The 21181-nt window shown below is 40.0% G+C and overlaps 1 protein-coding gene across 3 annotated transcripts in view; it reads left to right on the plus strand.

Annotated features, from left to right (window-relative positions):
• Nucleotides 1-5610: 5610 nt before the first annotated feature.
• Nucleotides 5611-21181, plus strand: part of dnajc13 (DnaJ heat shock protein family (Hsp40) member C13) — an 84776-nt gene continuing 69205 nt past the window's right edge. For 2 of the 3 annotated variants that reach the window (XM_082184533.1, XM_082184534.1), the window contains exons 1-3: nucleotides 5611-5784; nucleotides 11455-11510; nucleotides 12103-12183. In XM_082184533.1, coding sequence (XP_082040659.1) covers nucleotides 11503-11510; nucleotides 12103-12183 — 89 coding nt within the window. In that variant the 5' untranslated portion in view covers nucleotides 5611-5784; nucleotides 11455-11502. The remainder of the gene's footprint in view (nucleotides 5785-11454; nucleotides 11511-12102; nucleotides 12184-21181) is intronic. The other variant, XM_082184535.1, reaches the window with a different exon arrangement.

A 21181-nucleotide genomic window follows, 5' to 3' on the forward strand; every position in this document is an offset into this window, starting at 1 on the left:
CGGGACTGTACCGGTTTACACACACTCGGGACTGTACCGTGAAGCCGGATTACACACACTCGCGTCTGTACCGTAAAGCCGGTTTACACACACTCACGTCTGTACCGTGAAGCCGGATTACACACACTCGCGTCTGTACCGTGAAGCCGGATTAAACACACTCGCGTCTGTACCATGAAGCCGGTTTACACACACTCGGGACTGTACCGGTTTACACACACTCGGGTCTGTACCGTGAAGCCGGTTTACACACACTCGGGACTGTACCGGTTTACACACACTCGGGTCTGTACCATGAAGCCGGTTTACACACACACGGGTCTGTACCGGTTTACACACACTCGCGTCTGTACCGTGAAGCCGGTTTACACACACTCGGGACTGTACCGGTTTACACACACTCGGGTCTGTACCATGAAGCCGGTTTACACACACACGGGTCTGTATCGGTTTACACACACACGGGTCTGTACCGTGAAGCCGGTTTACACACACTCGGGTCTGTACCATGAAGCCGGTTTACACACACTCGCGTCTGTACCGTGAAGCCGGATTACACACACTCGCGTCTGTACCGTGAAGCCGGATTACACACACTCGGGACTGTACCATGAAGCCGGTTTACACACACTCGGGACTGTACCGGTTTACACACACTCGGGTCTGTACCGTGAAGCCGGTTTACACACACTCGGGACTGTACCGGTTTACACACACTCGGGTCTGTACCATGAAGCCGGTTTACACACACTTGGGACTGTACCGGTTTACACACACTCGGGTCTGTACCGTGAAGCCGGTTTACACACACTCGGGTCTCAATCCCAGTTCAACCCTTCAGCATTTCCTCACTTTGAATTCAGTGCATCAACACTGTAGATCTTTATGTCGTTCTATATCAGCGAGCTTTTGCTTTTTGACATTATTTAGGTGTCACTCAAACTCTTGAATTAAAGCGGCGAGTCGAACACAAACAGGAGCTCATTAAAACACAGACTAAACAACTCGACACTTCAGAATCACAGAGAGTGTCAGAAACGGCTGAAGATGTTCTTCATCACCAACAACACAAGCCAGAGTGGATTCAATTTATGCATTAAATACATTTTAGTTCATTAATTAACTGTAATTAAATCACTATTTTTTATCATTCATTTTATTATTGAAATGGTATTGGAAATAAATTCTTATAATGTTGAACCCCGTTATGAGTGGAGAAGAACATCAGTAGATTCTGTAGATTCTCAGGACATTTAATAAAAAACATGCAAATGAAAAATGAAAATGAACAAAGTAATGTTTTGAGTCGCTGTTACTCGGGTGAATTTACTGTTTTCCAAATACACACTTTTCCTATAATGTCCTGATCATGCGAGCGAAGTAAAGCTGATGATGAAGTAAAGCTGAAGAAGTAAAGCTGTTGATGAAGTAAAGCTGATGAAGTAAAGCTGAAGAAGTAAAGCTGTTGATGAAGTAAAGCTGATTAAGTAAAGCTGAAGAAGTAAAGCTGTTGATGAAGTAAAGCTGATGAAGTAAAGCTGATGAAGTAAAGCTGATGAAGTAAAGCTGTTGATGAAGTAAAGCTGATGAAGTAAAGCTGATGAAGTAAAGCTGATGAAGTAAAGCTGATGATGAAGTAAAGCTGATTAAGTAAAGCTGAAGAAGTAAAGCTGTTGATGAAGTAAAGCTGATGAAGTAAAGCTGATGAAGTAAAGCTGATGAAGTAAAGCTGTTGATGAAGTAAAGCTGATGAAGTAAAGCTGATGAAGTAAAGCTGAAGAAGTAAAGCTGTTGATGAAGTAAAGCTGATGAAGTAAAGCTGTTGATGAAGTAAAACTGATGAAGTAAAGCTGAAGAAGTAAAGCTGATGAAGTAAAGCTGTTGATGAAGTAAAGCTGTTGATGAAGTAAAGCTGATGAAGTAAAGCTGATGAAGTAAAGCTGAAGAAGTAAAGCTGATGAAGTAAAGCTGTTGATGAAGTAAAGCTGATGAAGTAAAGCTGTTGATGAAGTAAATCTGTTGAAGTAAAGCTGATGAAGTAAAGCTGAAGAAGTAAAGCTGATGAAGTAAAGCTGTTGATGAAGTAAAGCTGTTGATGAAGTAAAGCTGTTGATGAAGTAAAGCTGATGAAGTAAAGCTGTTGATGAAGTAAATCTGTTGAAGTAAAGCTGATGAAGTAAAGCTGATGAAGTAAAGCTGATGAAGTAAAGCTGTTGATGAAGTAAAGCTGTTGATGAAGTAAAGCTGTTGATGAAGTAAAGCTGATGAAGTAAAGCTGATGAAGTAAAGCTGTTGATGAAGTAAAGCTGTTGATGAAGTAAAGCTGATGAAGTAAAGCTGATGAAGTAAAGCTGATGAAGTAAAGCTGAAGAAGTAAAGCTGATGAAGTAAAGCTGTTGATGAAGTAAAGCTGATGAAGTAAAGCTGATGAAGTAAAGCTGATGAAGTAAATCTGTTGATGAAGTAAAGCTGTTGATGAAGTAAAGCTGTTGATGAGGTAAAGCTGATGAAGTAAAGCTGATGAAGTAAAGCTGATGAAGTAAAGCTGTTGATGAAGTAAAGCTGTTGATGAAGTAAAGCTGATGAAGTAAAGCTGATGAAGTAAAGCTGAAGAAGTAAAGCTGATGAAGTAAAGCTGTTGATGAAGTAAAGCTGAAGAAGTAAAGCTGATGAAGTAAAGCTGTTGATGAAGTAAAGCTGATGAAGTAAAGCTGAAGAAGTAAAGCTGTTGATGAAGTAAAGCTGATGAAGTAAAGCTGTTGATGAAGTAAAGCTGATGAAGTAAAGGTGTTGATGAAGTAAAGCTGATGAAGTAAAGCTGTTGATGAAGTAAAGCTGATGAAGTAAAGCTGAAGAAGTAAAGCTGATGAAGTAAAGCTGTTGATGAAGTAAAGCTGATGAAGTAAAGCTCATGAAGTAAAGCTGATGAAGTAAATCTGTTGATGAAGTAAAGCTGTTGATGAAGTAAAGCTGTTGATGAGGTAAAGCTGATGAAGTAAAGCTGATGAAGTAAAGCTGATGAAGTAAAGCTGTTGATGAAGTAAAGCTGTTGATGAAGTAAAGCTGATGAAGTAAAGCTGATGAAGTAAAGCTGATGAAGTAAAGCTGAAGAAGTAAAGCTGATGAAGTAAAGCTGTTGATGAAGTAAAGCTGAAGAAGTAAAGCTGATGAAGTAAAGCTGTTGATGAAGTAAAGCTGATGAAGTAAAGCTGAAGAAGTAAAGCTGATGAAGTAAAGCTGTTGATGAAGTAAAGCTGAAGAAGTAAAGCTGATGAAGTAAAGCTGTTGATGAAGTAAAGCTGATGAAGTAAAGCTGAAGAAGTAAAGCTGTTGATGAAGTAAAGCTGATGAAGTAAAGCTGTTGATGAAGTAAAGCTGATGAAGTAAAGGTGTTGATGAAGTAAAGCTGATGAAGTAAAGCTGTTGATGAAGTAAAGCTGATGAAGTAAAGCTGTTGATGAAGTAAAGCTGATGAAGTAAAGCTGATGAAGTAAAGCTGTTGATGAAGTAAAGCTGTTGATGAAGTAAAGCTGATGAAGTAAAGCTGTTGATGAAGTAAAGCTGATGAAGTAAAGCTGAAGAAGTAAAGCTGATGAAGTAAAGCTGTTGATGAAGTAAAGCTGTTGATGAAGTAAAGCTGATGATGAAGTAAAGCTGATGAAGTAAAGCTGTTGATGAAGTAAAGCTGTTGAAGTAAAGCTGTTGATGAAGTAAAGCTGATGAAGTAAAGCTGTTGATGAAGTAAAGCTGATGAAGTAAAGCTGATGAAGTAAAGCTGTTGATGAAGTAAAGCTGTTGATGAAGTAAAGCTGATGAAGTAAAGCTGAAGAAGTAAAGCTGATGAAGTAAAGCTGTTGATGAAGTAAAGCTGTTGATGAAGTAAAGCTGATGATGAAGTAAAGCTGATGAAGTAAAGCTGTTGATGAAGTAAAGCTGATGAAGTAAAGGTGTTGATGAAGTAAAGCTGTTGATGAAGTAAAGCTGATGAAGTAAAGCTGATGAAGTAAAGCTGAAGAAGTAAAGCTGATGAAGTAAAGCTGTTGATGAAGTAAAGCTGAAGAAGTAAAGCTGATGAAGTAAAGCTGATGAAGTAAAGCTGTTGATGAAGTAAAGCTGTTGATGAAGTAAAGATGTTGATGAAGTAAAGCTGATGAAGTAAAGCTGTTGATGAAGTAAAGCTGTTGAAGTAAAGCTGTTGATGAAGTAAAGCTGTTGATGAAGTAAAGCTGTTGATGAAGTAAAGCTGTTGAAGTAAAGCTGTTGATGAAGTAAAGCTGATGAAGTAAAGCTGTTGAAGTAAAGCTGTTGATGAAGTAAAGCTGTTGATGAAGTAAAGCTGTTGATGAAGTAAAGCTGATGAAGTAAAGCTGTTGAAGTAAAGCTGTTGATGAAGTAAAGCTGTTGATGAAGTAAAGCTGTTGATGAAGTAAAGCTGTTGAAGTAAAGCTGTTGAAGTAAAGCTGTTGAAGTAAAGCTGTTGATGAAGTAAAGCTGTTGATGAAGTAAAGCTGATGAAGTAAAGCTGTTGAAGTAAAGCTGTTGATGAAGTAAAGCTGTTGATGAAGTAAAGCTGATGAAGTAAAGCTGATGAAGTAAAGCTGTTGAAGTAAAGCTGTTGATGAAGTAAAGCTGATGAAGTAAAGCTGTTGATGAAGTAAAGCTGTTGATGAAGTAAAGCTGTTGATGAAGTAAAGCTGTTGAAGTAAAGCTGTTGAAGTAAAGCTGTTGAAGTAAAGCTGTTGAAGAAGTAAAGCTGTTGATGAAGTAAAGCTGTTGAAGTAAAGCTGTTGAAGTAAAGCTGTTGAAGTAAAGCTGTTGATGAAGTAAAGCTGTTGATGAAGTAAAGCTGATGAAGTAAAGCTGATGAAGTAAAGCTGTTGAAGTAAAGCTGTTGATGAAGTAAAGCTGATGAAGTAAAGCTGTTGATGAAGTAAAGCTGTTGATGAAGTAAAGCTGTTGATGAAGTAAATGTTCTTGTCAGACTTGTATGAAATGATCTCAGCGTGTGTTTCTCTCAGGCGGGGCCGGGCCCTCAGGGGCCACAAGGGGGCGCTGCGCAATCAGGGGGAATTTACTCAAGAGCATTTAACTAAACTATTACAAAATTAATTAAAATAAATACTTTTTTTTATAAACAATTAATAACTAACTAAATAAAAAAATATTTAAAAGGAAAAATGGTTTAAAATGAATAAATAAAAATAATCAAAAACAAATACAATTAGATTTAAATAAATAAAATTAATTTTATAAAAGCAAATAACTAAATAAGTAACTAAAAAAATAAAGTAATTACATTTTTTTAATAAAAATGTATTAACATATTTGAAATATGATTTAAATAACTAAATAATAATAAATAATTGTATGAAAATAAAATATTAAAATACATCTTGCTAAACTAAATATTTTAAAATTTCATATAATATTTTTATATACTCTAAATAGTTTTACGCTTTACACCTTTATAGTAGCATGTTCATTTTTCTCAGATTAAATGTGTCTTTATAGTATTAACTGTCAGGATGGGGCCCGTGGATCTCTAGAATCTCCACTTCCTGTCGAGCCCGTCAGCTGACACACGCGTGAGAGTGCCGTCGTGCGCATGCGCAGTGCCCTGCTGGTGGCAGAAGGAAGATGGCGGCGTCCTGGGTTTCTCACTGAGGGAAGCGCGTTCGGCCAGTTTGGGCTTCAGTTCTGGATCACTGAGTTAAAGCAGACTCGCATAGAGGAGGGCGGGGGCCGAGGGACCGAACCGAGCCGCTTCTGACACCACTGGTCCAGGTATAACACACTCATTCTCCTCATTCTCCGGCACTGCATTCACCGCGCGATCAGGCCAGTGACGCCTGACAGACAGCGAGCGTTTACTGTAAATACCACAGTAAAACATCACCAAACCCTAGAGAATTTAACACGCTTTTACTATCCGTCTGTCTTTTCTGTGTTGATGAATGTCTTATGAATGGGAAACTATGGTATTTTGACAGAAACAATCGTTTGTAAGGTTGGTCATAAGTTAGAGAGTAGGCTAATGTTTTATTTTAACAATAGATGCATTATGTGTCTGCTCTTAACCCGTTCGCTGCTGTCTGCTCTTAACCCGTTCGCTACTGTCTGCTCTTAACCCGTTCACTACTGTCTGCTCTTAACCCGTTACCTACTGTCTACTCCTAACCTGTTCGCTGCTGTCTACTCTTAACCCGTTCGCTGCTGTCTTCTCTTAACCTGTTCACTACTGTCTACTCTTAACCCGTTCGCTGCTGTCTACTCTTAACCCATTCGCTGCTGTCTACTCTTAACCTGTTCACTACTGTCTACTCTTAACCCGTTCGCTGCTGTCTACTCCTAACCTGTTCGCTGCTGTCTACTCTTAACCTGTTCGCTGCTGTCTACTCCTAACCCGTTCGCTGCTGTCTACTCCTAACCTGTTCGCTGCTGTCTACTCTTAACCCGTTCACTACTGTCTACTCCTAACCCGTTCGCTGCTGTGTACTCTTAACCGTTCACTACTGTCTGCTCTTAACCCGTTCACTACTCTCTACTCTTAACCCGTTCACTACTCTCTACTCTTAACCCGTTCGCTGCTGTCTTTCTGTTAACCCGTTCACTACTCTCTACTCTTAACCCGTTCGCTGCTGTCTACTCCTAACCCGTTCACTACTCTCTACTCTTAACCCGTTCGCTGCTGTCTTTCTGTTAACCCGTTCACTACTCTCTACTCCTAACCCGTTCACTACTGTCTACTCCTAACCCGTTCGCTGCTGTCTACTTTTAACCCGTTCACTACTGTCTGCTCTTAACCCGTTCACTACTGTCTACTCTTAGTCTTAAAGGGGTGGTTCGGGATTTTTGACATCGGACCTCATTTTTAAGTCAGCCTGGTTGTTATTCATCAGTGGAGACATTTTTTTTTCAAAATTATCCAGTCCTTATATTTGGATAGTTAGCCGATGCTAGGCTAGCGCGAGTCAATGGTATATGTTAGCCAGCCATTAAAAACCGTTTTACCCACTCCACAGTGCACCAAACGCAAATCAATTATAACACTAGACTATCGATGCAAATGTCCGTTGAGAGAATAATGTTAGAAATCAAACTTACCTTTCATCTCAATGATCCCAAAGGAACTAGTTTCTCAGCAGCTGCGGAATTTTACTTTGCTCCGGTTAGTAATGCGGCAAAAATTAAACACAGAACAGAAGCGCACTACAGTCGTTACATCCAGCTAACGTTAGCTAGCATTCCTCAGCGATATCAAAGTCGCGGCAGGTAAATACACTTGCGTCATGTGTGTACCGGCTCACTCGGTTGCCTAGGTAATCAATATCACTCCGCTGCTGCTGTAGACAAGGCTTATGATTACAGGGAACAAATTATAACTAGCCTAATGCAATGTGATGAAAAGGTAAGTTTGATTTCTAACATTATTCTCTCAACGGACATATACATCGATAGTCTAGTGTTATAATTGATTTGCGTTTGGTGCACTGTGGAGTGGGTAAAACGGTTTTTAATGGCTGGCTAACATATACCATTGACTCGCGCTAGCCTAGCATCGGCTAACTATCCAAATATAAGGACTGGATAATAAAAAAAAAAAAATGTCTCCACTGATGAATAACAACCAGGCTGACTTAAAAATGAGGTCCGATGTCAAAAATCCCGAACCACCCCTTTAAGTTAACCCGTTCACTACTGTCTACTCCCGTTCACTACTGTTTACTCCCGTTCGCTACTGTCTACTCTTAACCTGTTCACTACTGTCTACTCTTAACCTGTTCACTACTGTCTACTCTTAACCTGTTCACTACTGTCTACTCTTAACCTGTTCACTACTGCCTACTCTTAACCCGTTCACTACTGTTTACTCCCGTTCGCTACTGTCTACTCTTAACCCGTTCACTACTGTCTACTCTTAACCCGTTCACTACTGTCTACTCTTAACCCGTTCACTACTGTCTACTCTTAACCCGTTCACTACTGTCTACTCTTAACCCGTTCACTACTGTCTACTCTTAACCTGTTCACTACTGTCTACTCTTAACCTGTTCACTACTGTTTACTCTTAACCCGTTCACTACTGTTTACTCCCGTTCGCTACTGTCTACTCTTAACCTGTTCACTACTGTCTACTCTTAACCTGTTCACTACTGTTTACTCTTAACCCGTTCACTACTGTCTACTCTTAACCCATTCACTACTGTCTACTCTTAACCTGTTCACTACTGTCTACTCTTAACCCGTTCACTACTGTCTACTCTTTTGAGCACAGATCTGAACTTTATTAACTAATGAATGCAGACCTAAGGTTGGTCTCTTTTAAAAGAAGGCCGATTATTGCAGAAGTGAAAGCAAAAAATGAAAGTGTAAATAGATGTAGTAGCCTACTTTTGCACAATTTCAGTTACACACACAACATGAGCCAAACACTTCACTGTGTGTGTGTGTGTGTGAGTGTCTAGGATTGTGTAATAACTGACAGGCAATAAGCCCTCGAGCTCGTCGTGAGCAGTGATGCAATGCTAGTGTAAATGTCATGCAACACAATCATGACTGTCATGGTGTTTTATTGAAGCCTGCAGAGACAGGAGCGACAGATTCATCAGTGTCAGCATTACACATGAGCTTTGCTTTCATAAAACCCTTCATAACGGCTTCATGTTCTGAGGATGAGGATCAGTTTCAGCAGTTAGGCAGTACCTCTCCACGGTACGGGACTAGACCTGTACAGAGGAGTCTCGCTCTCGCTGTGTGGAGATGTGTCTCCTGTGTTTCTGTGATGCTTCAGTGCAGAATGAAGGAAAGAGTGTGTGTTTCTGTGCAGCTTGTATTGATCCGGCCGAGAGCTGTGGAGATTGATCATGTGACCTCATCCTGGAAATGGTGCTGGATGTTTAACATACTTAAGCTATTAATGCATCGCATCCGAGTGTGTAACTCCATTAGACTCTCAGAACACCAGCAGGATTACAGATATGAGCTCTTTCTGCCACTGAATGTCAGATTGCTGGGTTTATCATTACCTTCAGTGTTGGCATGTGTTAGTGTAGTTGTCCTGTTGCGTAGCCTAGATTACTGCATCTTCCTCCAGCGCTTCCTTTAATTCATTACAATCTACTTTCTCAGTGAGTCGAGGACACTGATTCTCCACTAACACTGGCCTTGAAGAAGCTTTTTTTTTCTGCTTTTTTTTTTATTGCATTACAACACATTTTTAAAAATGTGTTTTTTAAGCCATTTCTCAAAATCATTTTCTCTTGTTAATTAATTTAGACATTTATACTCAAGTCATTTTGGAAAGATGTTACTGTAGCGCTCATATCTCTAGATCAATTTTTTGTACAATTTTAAGACAAACCGAGTACATTTAAATCCAGATACTTTTCCAGTTGAGTTTAGGCCTATGTACCAAATATGCTAATTAGAACCTTAGCTTGAAGTTTACCCAGTGTACAGCGTAAAATCTCAAAATCTGACTACCCAATACTAAGTCAAGAATAACAGTATGAAGACAATGGATAACCCAGGATAAGATTAACCCGAGTTTAGATCTGACCCTGGGTTAGTAGTGTCAGTGTAAAGCCGCAGTCATTCTCAGTGGTGTGCTGAGGAAGGGTTAGCTTTAGCTGATACTGAGAGCGGTGGTGTGCTGAGGAATGGTTAGCTTTAGCTGATACTGAGAGCGGTGGTGTGCTGAGGAATGGTTAGCTTTAGCTGATACTGAGAGCGGTGGTGTGCTGAGGAATGGTTAGCTTTAGCTGATACTGAGAGCGGTGGTGTGCTGACTCGGAATGATTAGCTTTAGCTGATACTGAGAGCGGTGGTGTGCTGAGGAATGGTTAGCTTTAGCTGATACTGAGAGCGGTGGTGTGCTGAGGAATGGTTAGCTTTAGCTGATACTGAGAGCGGTGGTGTGCTGAGGAAGGGTTAGCTTTAGCTCAGCTGATACTGAGAGCGGTGGTGTGCTGAGGAATGATTAGCTTTAGCTGATACTGAGAGCGGTGGTGTGCTGAGGAATGGTTAGCTTTAGCTGATACTGAGAGCGGTGGTGTGCTGAGGAAGGGTTAGCTTTAGCTGATACTGAGAGCGGTGGTGTGCTGAGGAATGGTTAGCTTTAGCTGATACTGAGAGCGGTGGTGTGCCTGAGGAATGATTAGCTTTAGCTGATATACTGAGAGTCAGGAGTTTGTGAGCTCCTGTAAGGGTTTAGTGTCGGCCTGAGGAAGGAAGGGGTTTTCTGCTGACAGAGACATTCATGATCATCACGGTTCACAGATCAACACCTCTCCTCTTCCTTCTGTCCTGGAGCTGAGGCGCTCCGTGAATATGACCCTCGCTTCCCTTTCCTCACATCTCATGTTTACATCTGCTTTCTTCTCTGAATACAATATGAATGTTGTTTGCATGATATTTAATTCCGAAGTGAAACTCATAACCTACTTTTATGGATGGCACAGAGTGATTTCCATGATTAAAACTCGTAAAATGTTCATTTTACATTTGTGTTTTCACTTGTCAGAATTACCCATAATGCCCCAGTGTTTTTCCATGGCATCAGCCTCAGAACATGAGTGTGAGAGTGAGTTGTGGATCAGTGTGTTGTGGGAAACGTTGGATGTTTCCAGGCTCGTCTCGGGCTCCTGAGATCCAGTGATCGGTGGGCTCCTGAGATCCAGTGATCGGTGGGCTCCTGAGATCCAGTGATCGGTGGGCTCCTGAGATCCAGTGATCGGTGGGCTCCTGAGATCCAGTGATCGGTGGGCTCCTGAGATCCAGTGATCGGTGGGCTCCTGAGATCCAGTGATCGGGGGGCTCCTGAGATCCAGTGATCGGGGGGCTCCTGAGATCCAGTGATCGGGGGGCTCCTGAGATCCAGTGATCGGGGGGCTCCTGAGATCCAGTGATCGGGGGGCTCCTGAGATCCAGTGATCGGGGGGCTCCTGAGATCCAGTGATCGGTGGGCTCCTGAGATCCAGTGATCGGTGGGCTCCTGAGATCCAGTGATCGGTGGGCTCCTGAGATCCAGTGATCGGGGGGCTCCTGAGATCCAGTGTAGGGACGCACCGAGAGGAACACTTCGGCCGATACCGATAACCAATATTTTGAAAGCCGATAACCGATATATTGGCCGATAACTCTAAATCCAAGTTTTTATATATCATTTTTGAGAGCCTAATTACAAAAACAAAAGTCTCACCATTAATATCCATGTCCCAAACACACAATTATGATTAGGGCCCAAGCACTGATGGTGTGAGGAGGACCCTCTTGGAATTGCTCCGTTTATGTTCTCATTATAATGTTATGTCACCTATTTATTGGCTTTAATGTATTGGCCACATTTTCTTTTATTGGGCCGACAACGATAAGATCAAAAATGAACGTATCGGCCGATATGGTGGTTTATATACTGTGAATCTCTACTTACACTAACCCTAACCCTGTGTTCAGGAGCAGATCTCCACCGAATCAACTCTAATTATCAAAGCTACACTGTTAATGCGAAGGTGAGTGTGTAATTCAGCATTATTCTGGCTCACTTAAACTTCATAATAAACTAAGGAAACCATGGTGGAAGAGTCTGTTAATTCAGTTATATTTCTACAAGGATCTGTGTGTGCACACTAACTGTGTGAAGTTACTCCGTGGGTTTCAGGACAGGGTTAGTGTGTGACCTGTGAGTCTGAGAGAGATGTGTTTGCTCTGACCGTGACGAGTCTGTGGTGTTTGAGAGATCTGCTTCTTCTGTGTGCTGATAAACGTCATTCACTGGATGAACAACAAAATCTTCATTTGTGTTTTGAAGATGAGCAAAAGTCTAGTGTGTGTGAACCTGTAGGCATCCGAGTGTGAGTAGATGAGGTGTTAGGGTGAACTATCTTCAGCTTTAACTCCAGAACTGATGTGTGAGGAGCCTTGAGTGACGTCTAGTCCACAGTTTCACGCTCATCCTCTCGTCACACTACAAGAACCTGCTAAATGTCTTTCCAGATTTCCCCATGACAGCTGACATGCGTGATCATGAGCATGGCCTTTGTCATGTTTGATCAGGAAGTAAATGATAGTTGCAGACGTGAATCTCCTCTTCTCTTTTCACAGGCGCTGTCTGAAGATGAACGTCCTCAAAGACAACAGAGACTTGGCCTGTTTCTACACAACCAAACACTCCTGGAGGGGCAAGTAAGTGCTTTCTGCTCTGCGTCTCGTTCACATGATCAGCGTTCGAGATGAACACCCGCCTAATGCGGGTAAGAATCACCAGTGGCGGGAAACGCTGTCCAATCACTGGCCAGTTTGGTGTGTTTATTTACGTTTACTCACTTTACTGGGGAACTCTGTGCAAGACAAAACACGAGTAACGTGTCAGATAGTCTCAGTCTCTATAGGGCGTTTACACTGACGCTGATCTGGAGAGACTAGGGAAAGAGAGTTTCTATGAGAGCATGTTGATGTGATGAAGAGCAGAGACCGGTGATTGGAGTTGCCAGACTCTATGCTATCTTAGCCATTTAAGATGAACATTTTGTTATTTTTTATTCAAGTGCTTTGGATCTTTGGACTTCAGGTCGTCCTTCAGACCAGTTGTTATGGTATTTTTAGACAGCGTTTACTTTCATTGTGTGAATTAGATCTACGTGAATATTTTGCCTCTTATATCCTTTGTTGTTCCAAACAGAATTGTAATTTAAAAGGTGGAGCCATTCCTTCAAAGCTTGCACTTTCCAGAGATGGTTTTCCTAATGAAGTCCGGATTGTAAAGTCCGGATTGGTGGTTGTCAGTGTTGACGCAGATGTTCTTGTGAAGCTCTTCTCCACAGTGTGTTTAACACTGAAGCACAGACATCATCTCTCCTCCGGTTAGAGTGAATGCTGGGAAAAACTCCAGAGGCAAACACACAGAAAGTGAAAAGTAGTACCAGAACATGCTTAACTCCCACTGGACAACTAAGCATGCCTTGCTGATACTGAGTGTATGCTTTAGTGAGTGTGTACAGCATGATGTCTGTAATTGGAGTGAATGCTGGAGTGGATTAGCACAGGAGTTGTGCAGGAGCCGTGACTCGTCCACCTCTGATCATTAGTCCTGCTTGTGGGATCTGAGCAGGAAGAGTTTTGCTGAGAAAAATATCTTAGTTTTATTCAGACTTCTCAGTATCCTGATTGATTTTGTTGTATTTGTGAGGGATCTACTCTATTTTTTTCCTAATCATGTGACAGCAGCCACTGAGAGTTGATTAGATTTACTAAAGAGCTTCTCAGTGACCAGTGCACTGAGGCTACACACACACACACACACACACACACACACACACACACACACACACACACACACACACACACACACACACACACACACACACACACACACACACACACACACACACAGACAGCTGTACAGTCTGACTTTCACTTCTGACAAACCGAGAGTAAATTATGCAACAGCTGGCAGCAACTCTACAATGGTTGTATAGCTGCACGATTCTGGATACATTGAGAAACAAAAACACTGTATATGATAAAAATATTTAAGATTAAATTGTTTTATTTATTTTTCATATAATATAATTATAGTTAAGTTTATATGAATAACAACTTCTGAAAAGGCACCTATTATGCCCCCTTTTACAAGATATAAAATAAGTCTCTGATGTCCTCAGAGTGTGTATGTGAAGTTTTAGCTCAAAATATCCCACAGATTGTTTTTATAGCATGTTACAATTGCCTTTTTTTGGGGGGGTGAGCAAAAACGCACTCTTTGTGTGTGTGTCCCTTTAAATGCAAATGAGCTGCTGCTGCTTCCCGCCCCCTTTCCAGAAGAGGGCGGAGCTTCAAGAGCTCTTACAAAACAGGACAATCTCTCGCACTGAGACTGCACTAGCGGTGTTCAGCTCGACCCGAAGTCGGACAATAATGCCCACAGAGCCAGAGAATATATGCTGAATAGAGATAGAACAGGTGTAGCTTAGTTTAATCATGGTTATAACTTATTTGTCATCCTGCTTTTATCCACTACAAGCATGTTGTAGCATCAATTTTTTCATAAATTTAGGATACATTTTAATATGAACATTTTTGGTGAATCGTGATTTACTCTTTCGTACGCAGATTTCACACAAATGTGTGTGTACGCAATACTCATGCTTGGTGATAATAGTAAATGAGACCCAGTGTTTCATACTGTACATGACAGCGGCTCTCTCTGGCTCAGAACACGGATCTGCATGTTCACTGTGATCACACCTGTCACCTGTCGAAGGTTTCATAAACCGAGCCGAATCACTGTCATACAGGAATCAGATCATATGGATCGTGCAGCTCTAGTTGTCAGGAAGATAGTAGTAGATAATGTTACGTGTTAGTTCATCCAAAAATGATCATTCTGTCATCATTTACTCTCCTTCGTCTTTTCAAACCTGTAGGACTTTCTGTCTTCTGCAAAAATGCAAAAAAAAAAAAAAAATCCTTTTGGAAAAAAACTTTTTTTTTTGACCCCATTGACTTTCTTCGTATGGAGAGAAACCCTGGGACTCATCCTGCCTTGACTAACCCTGCCTTGAGAATATAGCAACCCTGTTTTTCATAATTTTAGTATGTTAGGGCTTCAGGGAATATATCCTGATATATTATAATATCAGGATTATATAATCTTCCAGCTGTTCTTCAGGATTATATAATCTTCCTGACGTTCTTCGGGATTATATAATCTTCCTGACGTTCTTCGGGATTATAATCTTCCTGACGTTCTTCGGGATTATATAATCTTCCAGCTGTTCTTCGGGGTTATATAATCTTCCAGCTGTTCTTTGGGATTATATAATCTTCCAGCTGTTCTTCAGGATTATATAATCTTCCTGATGTTCTTCGGGATCATATCTTCCTGACGTTCTTCGGGATCATATAATCTTCCTGACGTTCATCGGGATCATATAATCTTCCTGACGTTCTTCGGGATCATATAATCTTCTTGATGTTCTTCGGGATCATATAATCTTCCTGATGTTCTTCGGGATCATATAATCTTCTTGATGTTCTTCAGGATTATATAATCTTCCAGCTGTTCTTCGGGATCATATAATCTTGCTGACGTTCTTCGGGATCATATAATCTTGCTGACGTTCTTCGGGATCATATAATCTTCCTGACGTTCTTCGGGATCATATAATCTTCCTGACGTTCTTCGGGATCATATAATCTTCCTGACGTTCTTCGGGATCATATAATCTTCCTGACGTTCTTCGGGATCATATAATCTTCCTGACGTTCTTCGGGATCATATAATCTTCTTGATGTTCTTCGGGATCATATAATCTTCCTGATGTTCTTCGGGATCATATAATCTTCTTGATGTTCTTCAGGATTATATAATCTTCCAGCTGTTCTTCGGGATTATATAATCTTCTTGATGTTCTTCGGGATCATATAATCTTCTTGATGTTCTTCAGGATTATATAATCTTCCAGCTGTTTTTCAGGATTATATAATGATTATATAATCTTCTGTTCTTCAGGATTATATAATCTTCCAGCTGTTTTTCAGGATTAGGCCTATATAATGATTATATAATCTTCTGTTCTTCAGGATTATATAATCTTCCAGCTGTTTTTCAGGATTATATAATGATTATATAATCTTCTGTTCTTCAGGATTATATAATCTTCCAGCTGTTTTTCAGGATTATATAATGATTATATAATCTTCTGTTCTTCAGGATTATATAATCTTGCTGCTGTTCTCTGATCTCAGATCTGCTGTTATCTGAGGATTGAGCTTCTGAAATCTCAGTGCTGCTCAGTTTCACACTTCAGGCTTTTCTCTTTCTCAGACATTACTGGTTACACACTGTGGCCAAGACTGTGAAACACTTTCTTTCAGTTCCTGATTTCAGTGTCTTCATGTACTTTGGCTTTATGTAAACCTCAAGTGTGGGAAAACTATCGGTGTGCAGGATACTATTATTAACAGTGTGTGAAACAATGTTTATCATGCGAAAACGTTTCAAACTGAAGTTTTGAAACTACATTGTCACATGACCTTATTAAATTGCATGTTTAATTCAGCAATGGGCTTTATGCACAGCTACACTACTTCCTGAACTTCAGCCAGCTCTTTGTTTCCTGTCTGTCATTATTGGACAAACTGATTAATCCAGGTGTGTCTGATTATTGTTACTGAGGTCAGGCACACCTGGATTAATCAGTTTGTCCAATAATGACAGACAGGAAACAAAGAGCTGGCTGAAGTTCAGGAAGTAGTGTAGCTGTGCATAAAGCCCATTGGAGTTCAGTCATTACACCAAAAAAAAACCCTCATTTTTAAAATATACAGTGTTTATATGTAAATGACACACAGCGACACTATTCTATTAAATTCAATGGAGAGCTGGCGATTTCCAGCGACAGTGACTATAGGCCGAAAGCTGAGATATGTTGAACTATATGCAAATAAAGAGAGAATTTCGGGAGCGACAGCCAATAGGAGTGAAGTCAGTGAAGATTCCTCAAGATGGAGTTATTTTAGTGATTTTCCCCTCGTTTATGACCCGTCTCTGAGCCTGAGCTTTAGTGCAGATACAGCAGGTGGAAGTAAAGCAAGCTGGAGATATTCAACCAGATGACAGGAGCATTTGTTGGGTCCAGTCATGTGATGGAGTGAGTGTGTGATGTTCTCGTTCAGGGGAAGATGTTAAAAGCTCCACAATGAATAATTAACCAGTCTTGTGACGAGCCTGTTTTCTTCTGCAAGCTCACAGAGACCGAAGGAACTGGCCTTGTGTTGAGAACAGCAGAATATCATCTATATACTGAATACTGTCATCTATATATTGCGGAATATCATCTATATACTGAATACTGTCATCTATATACTGAATACTGTCATCTATATACTGAATACTGTCATCTATATACTGAATAATATCATCTATATACTGAATACTGTCATCTATATACTGCAGAATGTCATCTATATACTGAATAATGTCATCTATATACTGAATACTGTCATCTATATACTGAATAATATCATCTAGGCCTATATACTGAATACTGTCATCTATATACTGCAGAATATCATCTATATACTGATTAATAGGGGTGTGACGAGGCGCTTACTCCACGAGACGAGACGAGACACGAGATTGGGTTCACGAGAACGAGACAAGACGAGATTTTTACACAATTTTTAAGAAATCCTCAATGATGAAATATATGAAAGGAAAATAGTCTTTTATTCAACTGAAAATCACAAAATGCAAAACAATTTAGGTGCATTTTGAAATCAACTTGTAATGAATGTTATTTTACTTCTATTTTAATTAATTCTATGCAGTAAAGGACATGCAAACACTGCAAAATGTTTTGCTATAAACTCTACCGTCTGGCTTCTCCCCTGTACGATTTCACATGAGAAATCTAACTCCTTTCCACAAATCGAACATACAAAAATAAAACAGTATAAATAAAATAAATATAAATAACTGAAATAACACTTTAAATGCAAACAGTAAGTGTGTATCCATAATCAAAGTACTGCTCTCTCAAAACTACAAGTTCAAACAGAAAAAAAAAAATGTTCTTCAAGCATGAAAAAGAGATACATTAACTACACAGAACAGCCTAAGATTATGGTAATGTTCTTTTTCAAGAATATAAGCATGTCGACGATTTCTGGCAGCAGTTGAGACCTTTGGGCAGGGCTGCACGATATGAGGAAAAGCTGCGATGTGCGATAACATTGTTTAATATTGCGATGTCGATATGACTTGTGATATGTGAATGTTAGCTATACTGTTCCCATGTCTTAGTGCTTTAATAGGTTCTTTGCGTGATAGGTCAAATGTTTATTACCTGCCTGGTTCAGATTACACTATTTTAGCACGATTTTGGCACGATCCGTTTCGTGGAGATTCGGACAACGGGCGTCGGGACGCAAGATTCGATCGTTTCATTTCGTATAGTGTGTCATAGTGGGCGATTACCTACGCGTCTGCGATGCTTCAGGACATCACGACAGAAAGACAAGCATGTTTAATTTTAACGGTCCTCCACGACGGGTTGAGTGCGAGCGAGAGTGAGTGAGAGTGCGAGCAACAGTGAGTGTGTGTGCGCGAGTGAGTGAGTGAGTGAGCGAGGGACAGTGAGTGTGTGTGTGTGTGTGTGCGCGCGGAGTGTGTGTGTGATTGGCCCGGCACACAAATGATTTAAAAGTGGCAGGGGCATCTTCAATACTTATTTCACCCTCACGCTCCATCACTGACATCACAACAACTCACGAGACAAAGTTTAACCTCGACGAGAAATCTCGTCGCGTTTTAATCTCGCGAGATCTCGTAACACGAGATCTCGTCACACCCCTACTGATTAATATCATCTATATACTGAATTCTGTCATCTATATATTGACTATCATCTACACTCACCTAAAGGATTATTAGGAACACCTGTTCAATTTCTCATTAATGCAATTATCTAATCAACCAATCACATGGCAGTTGCTTCAATGCATTTAGGGGTGTGGTCCTGGTCAAGACAATCTCCTGAACTCCAAACTGAATGTCAGAATGGGAAAGAAAGGTGATTTAAGCAATTTTGAGCGTAGCATGGTTGTTGGTGCCAGACGGGCCGGTCTGAGTATTTCACAATCTGCTCAGTTACTGGGATTTTCACGCACAACCATTTCTAGGGTTTACAAAGAATGGTGTGAAAAGGGAAAAACATCCAGAATGCGGCAGTCCTGTGGGCGAAAATGCCTTGTTGATGCTAGAGGTCAGAGGAGAATGGGCCGACTGATTCAAGCTGATAGAAGAGCAACTTTGACTGAAATAACCACTCGTTACAACCGAGGTATGCAGCAAAGCATTTGTGAAGCCACAACACGCACAACCTTGAGGCGGATGGGCTACAACAGCAGAAGACCCCACCGGGTACCACTCATCTCCACTACAAATAGGAAAAAGAGGCTACAATTTGCACGAGCTCACCAAAATTGGACAGTTGAAGACTGGAAAAATGTTGCCTGGTCTGATGAGTCTCGATTTCTGTTGAGACATTCAGATGGTAGAGTCAGAATTTGGCGTAAACCGAATGAGAACATGGATCCATCATGCCTTGTTACCACTGTGCAGGCTGGTGGTGGTGGTGTAATGGTGTGGGGGATGTTTTCTTGGCACACTTTAGGCCCCTTAGTGCCAATTGGGCATCGTTTAAATGCCACGGCCTACCTGAGCATTGTTTCTGACCATGTCCATCCCTTTATTACCACCATGTACCCATCCTCTGATGGCTACTTCCAGCAGGATAATGCACCATGTCACAAAGCTCGAATCATTTCAAATTGGTTTCTTGAACATGACAATGAGTTCACTGTACTAAAATGGCCCCCACAGTCACCAGATCTCAACCCAATAGAGCATCTTTGGGATGTGGTGGAACGGGAGCTTCGTGCCCTGGATGTGCATCCCACAAATCTCCATCAACTGCAAGATGCTATCCTATCAATATGGGCCAACATTTCTAAAGAATGCTTTCAGCACCTTGTTGAATCAATGCCACGTAGAATTAAGGCAGTTCTGAATACTGTCAAACACAGTATTAGTATGGTGTTCCTAATAATCCTTTAGGTGAGTGTATATACTGCACACTGACAAGAGTTATCACTCAAACATCTAATCTAACTCAATATTGGACAAAATGTAAATCAATGTTTTTATTTCTGCGATGATAACTTCTCAGAGTATTCTCTGTGTTATACGGTCTCCATCATGTGAGCTGTTATCACTACGGTGTTTCACACTCGTCTGCTGTAGCGGATCAGACTCGAGAATACACACACAATCAACTCATTATCTGTCATAATACAGTTTGGGAAGAAAGTTGTAATTTGGGTTTTTACTGTTTTTTTTCTCTCTTGTGTTTTATAATGTTTTTTCTCACACGTGCTCCTCCTCAAGCATCTCAGTGTTCATCTGTGTGTGTGTGTGTGTGTGTGTGTGTGTGTGTGTTCAGGGCCGGTACAGGATTACTTTAGTTCCCATAGAAGACATTCGCACACTGTCAGTCCAAGTGAAGACTGTCTGATAAACTAGTAGTCTGATAAACTAGTAGTCTAATAAAATAGTCTGACAAACTAGTAGTCTAATAAACTAGTCTGATAATCTAGTAGTCTAATAAACTAGTCTGATAAACTAGTTTGATAAACTAGTAATCAAATAAACTAGTCTGATAAACTAGTAGTCTAATAATCTAGTCTGACAAACTAGTAGTCTAATAAACTAGTCTGATAAACTAGTAGTCTAATAAACTAGTCTGATAAATTAGTAGTCTAATAAACTAGTCTGATAAACTAGTAGTCTAATAAACTAGTCTGATAAACTAGTAGTCTAATAAACTAGTCTGATAAACTAGTAGTCTAATAAACTAGTCTGATAAATTAGTCTAATAAACCAGTCTGATAAACTAGTCTGATAAACTAGTAGTCTGATAAACTAGTTTGATAAACTAGTAATCTAATAAACTAGTCTGATAAACTAGTAGTCTGCTAAACTAGTAATCTAATAAACTAGTCTGCTAAACTAGTAGTCTAATAATCTAGTCTGACAAACTAGTAGTCTAATAAATTAGTCTGATAAACTAGTAGTCTAATAAACGAGTCTGATAAATTAGTCTAATAAACCAGTCTGATAAACTAGTAGTCTAGTTAACTAGTCTGATAAACTAGTAGTCTGATAAACTAGTTTGATAAACTAGTAATCTAATAAACTAGTCTGATAAACTAGTAGTCTAATAAACTAGTCTGATAAACTAGTAGTCTAATAAACTAATCTGATAAACTAGTAATCTAATAAACTAGTCTAATAAACTAGTCTGATAAACTAGTAATCTAATAAACTAGTCTGATAAACTAGTAATCTAATAAACTAGTCTAATAAACGAGTCTGATAAACTAGTTTGATAAACTAGTAATCTAATAAACTAGTCTAATAAACTAGTCTGATAAACTAGTAGTCTGATAAACTAGTTTGATAAACTAGTAATCTAATAAACTAGTCTGATAAACTAGTAGTCTAATAAACTAGTCTTATAAACTAGTCTGATAAACTAGTAGTCTGATAAACTAGTTTGATAAACTAGTAATCTAATAAACTAGTTTGATAAACTAGTAATCTAATAAACTAGTCTAA

The sequence above is a fragment of the Leuciscus leuciscus genome (assembly GCF_965113295.1).
Source record: "Leuciscus leuciscus genome assembly, chromosome: 11".
NCBI lineage: Eukaryota > Metazoa > Chordata > Actinopteri > Cypriniformes > Leuciscidae > Leuciscus > Leuciscus leuciscus.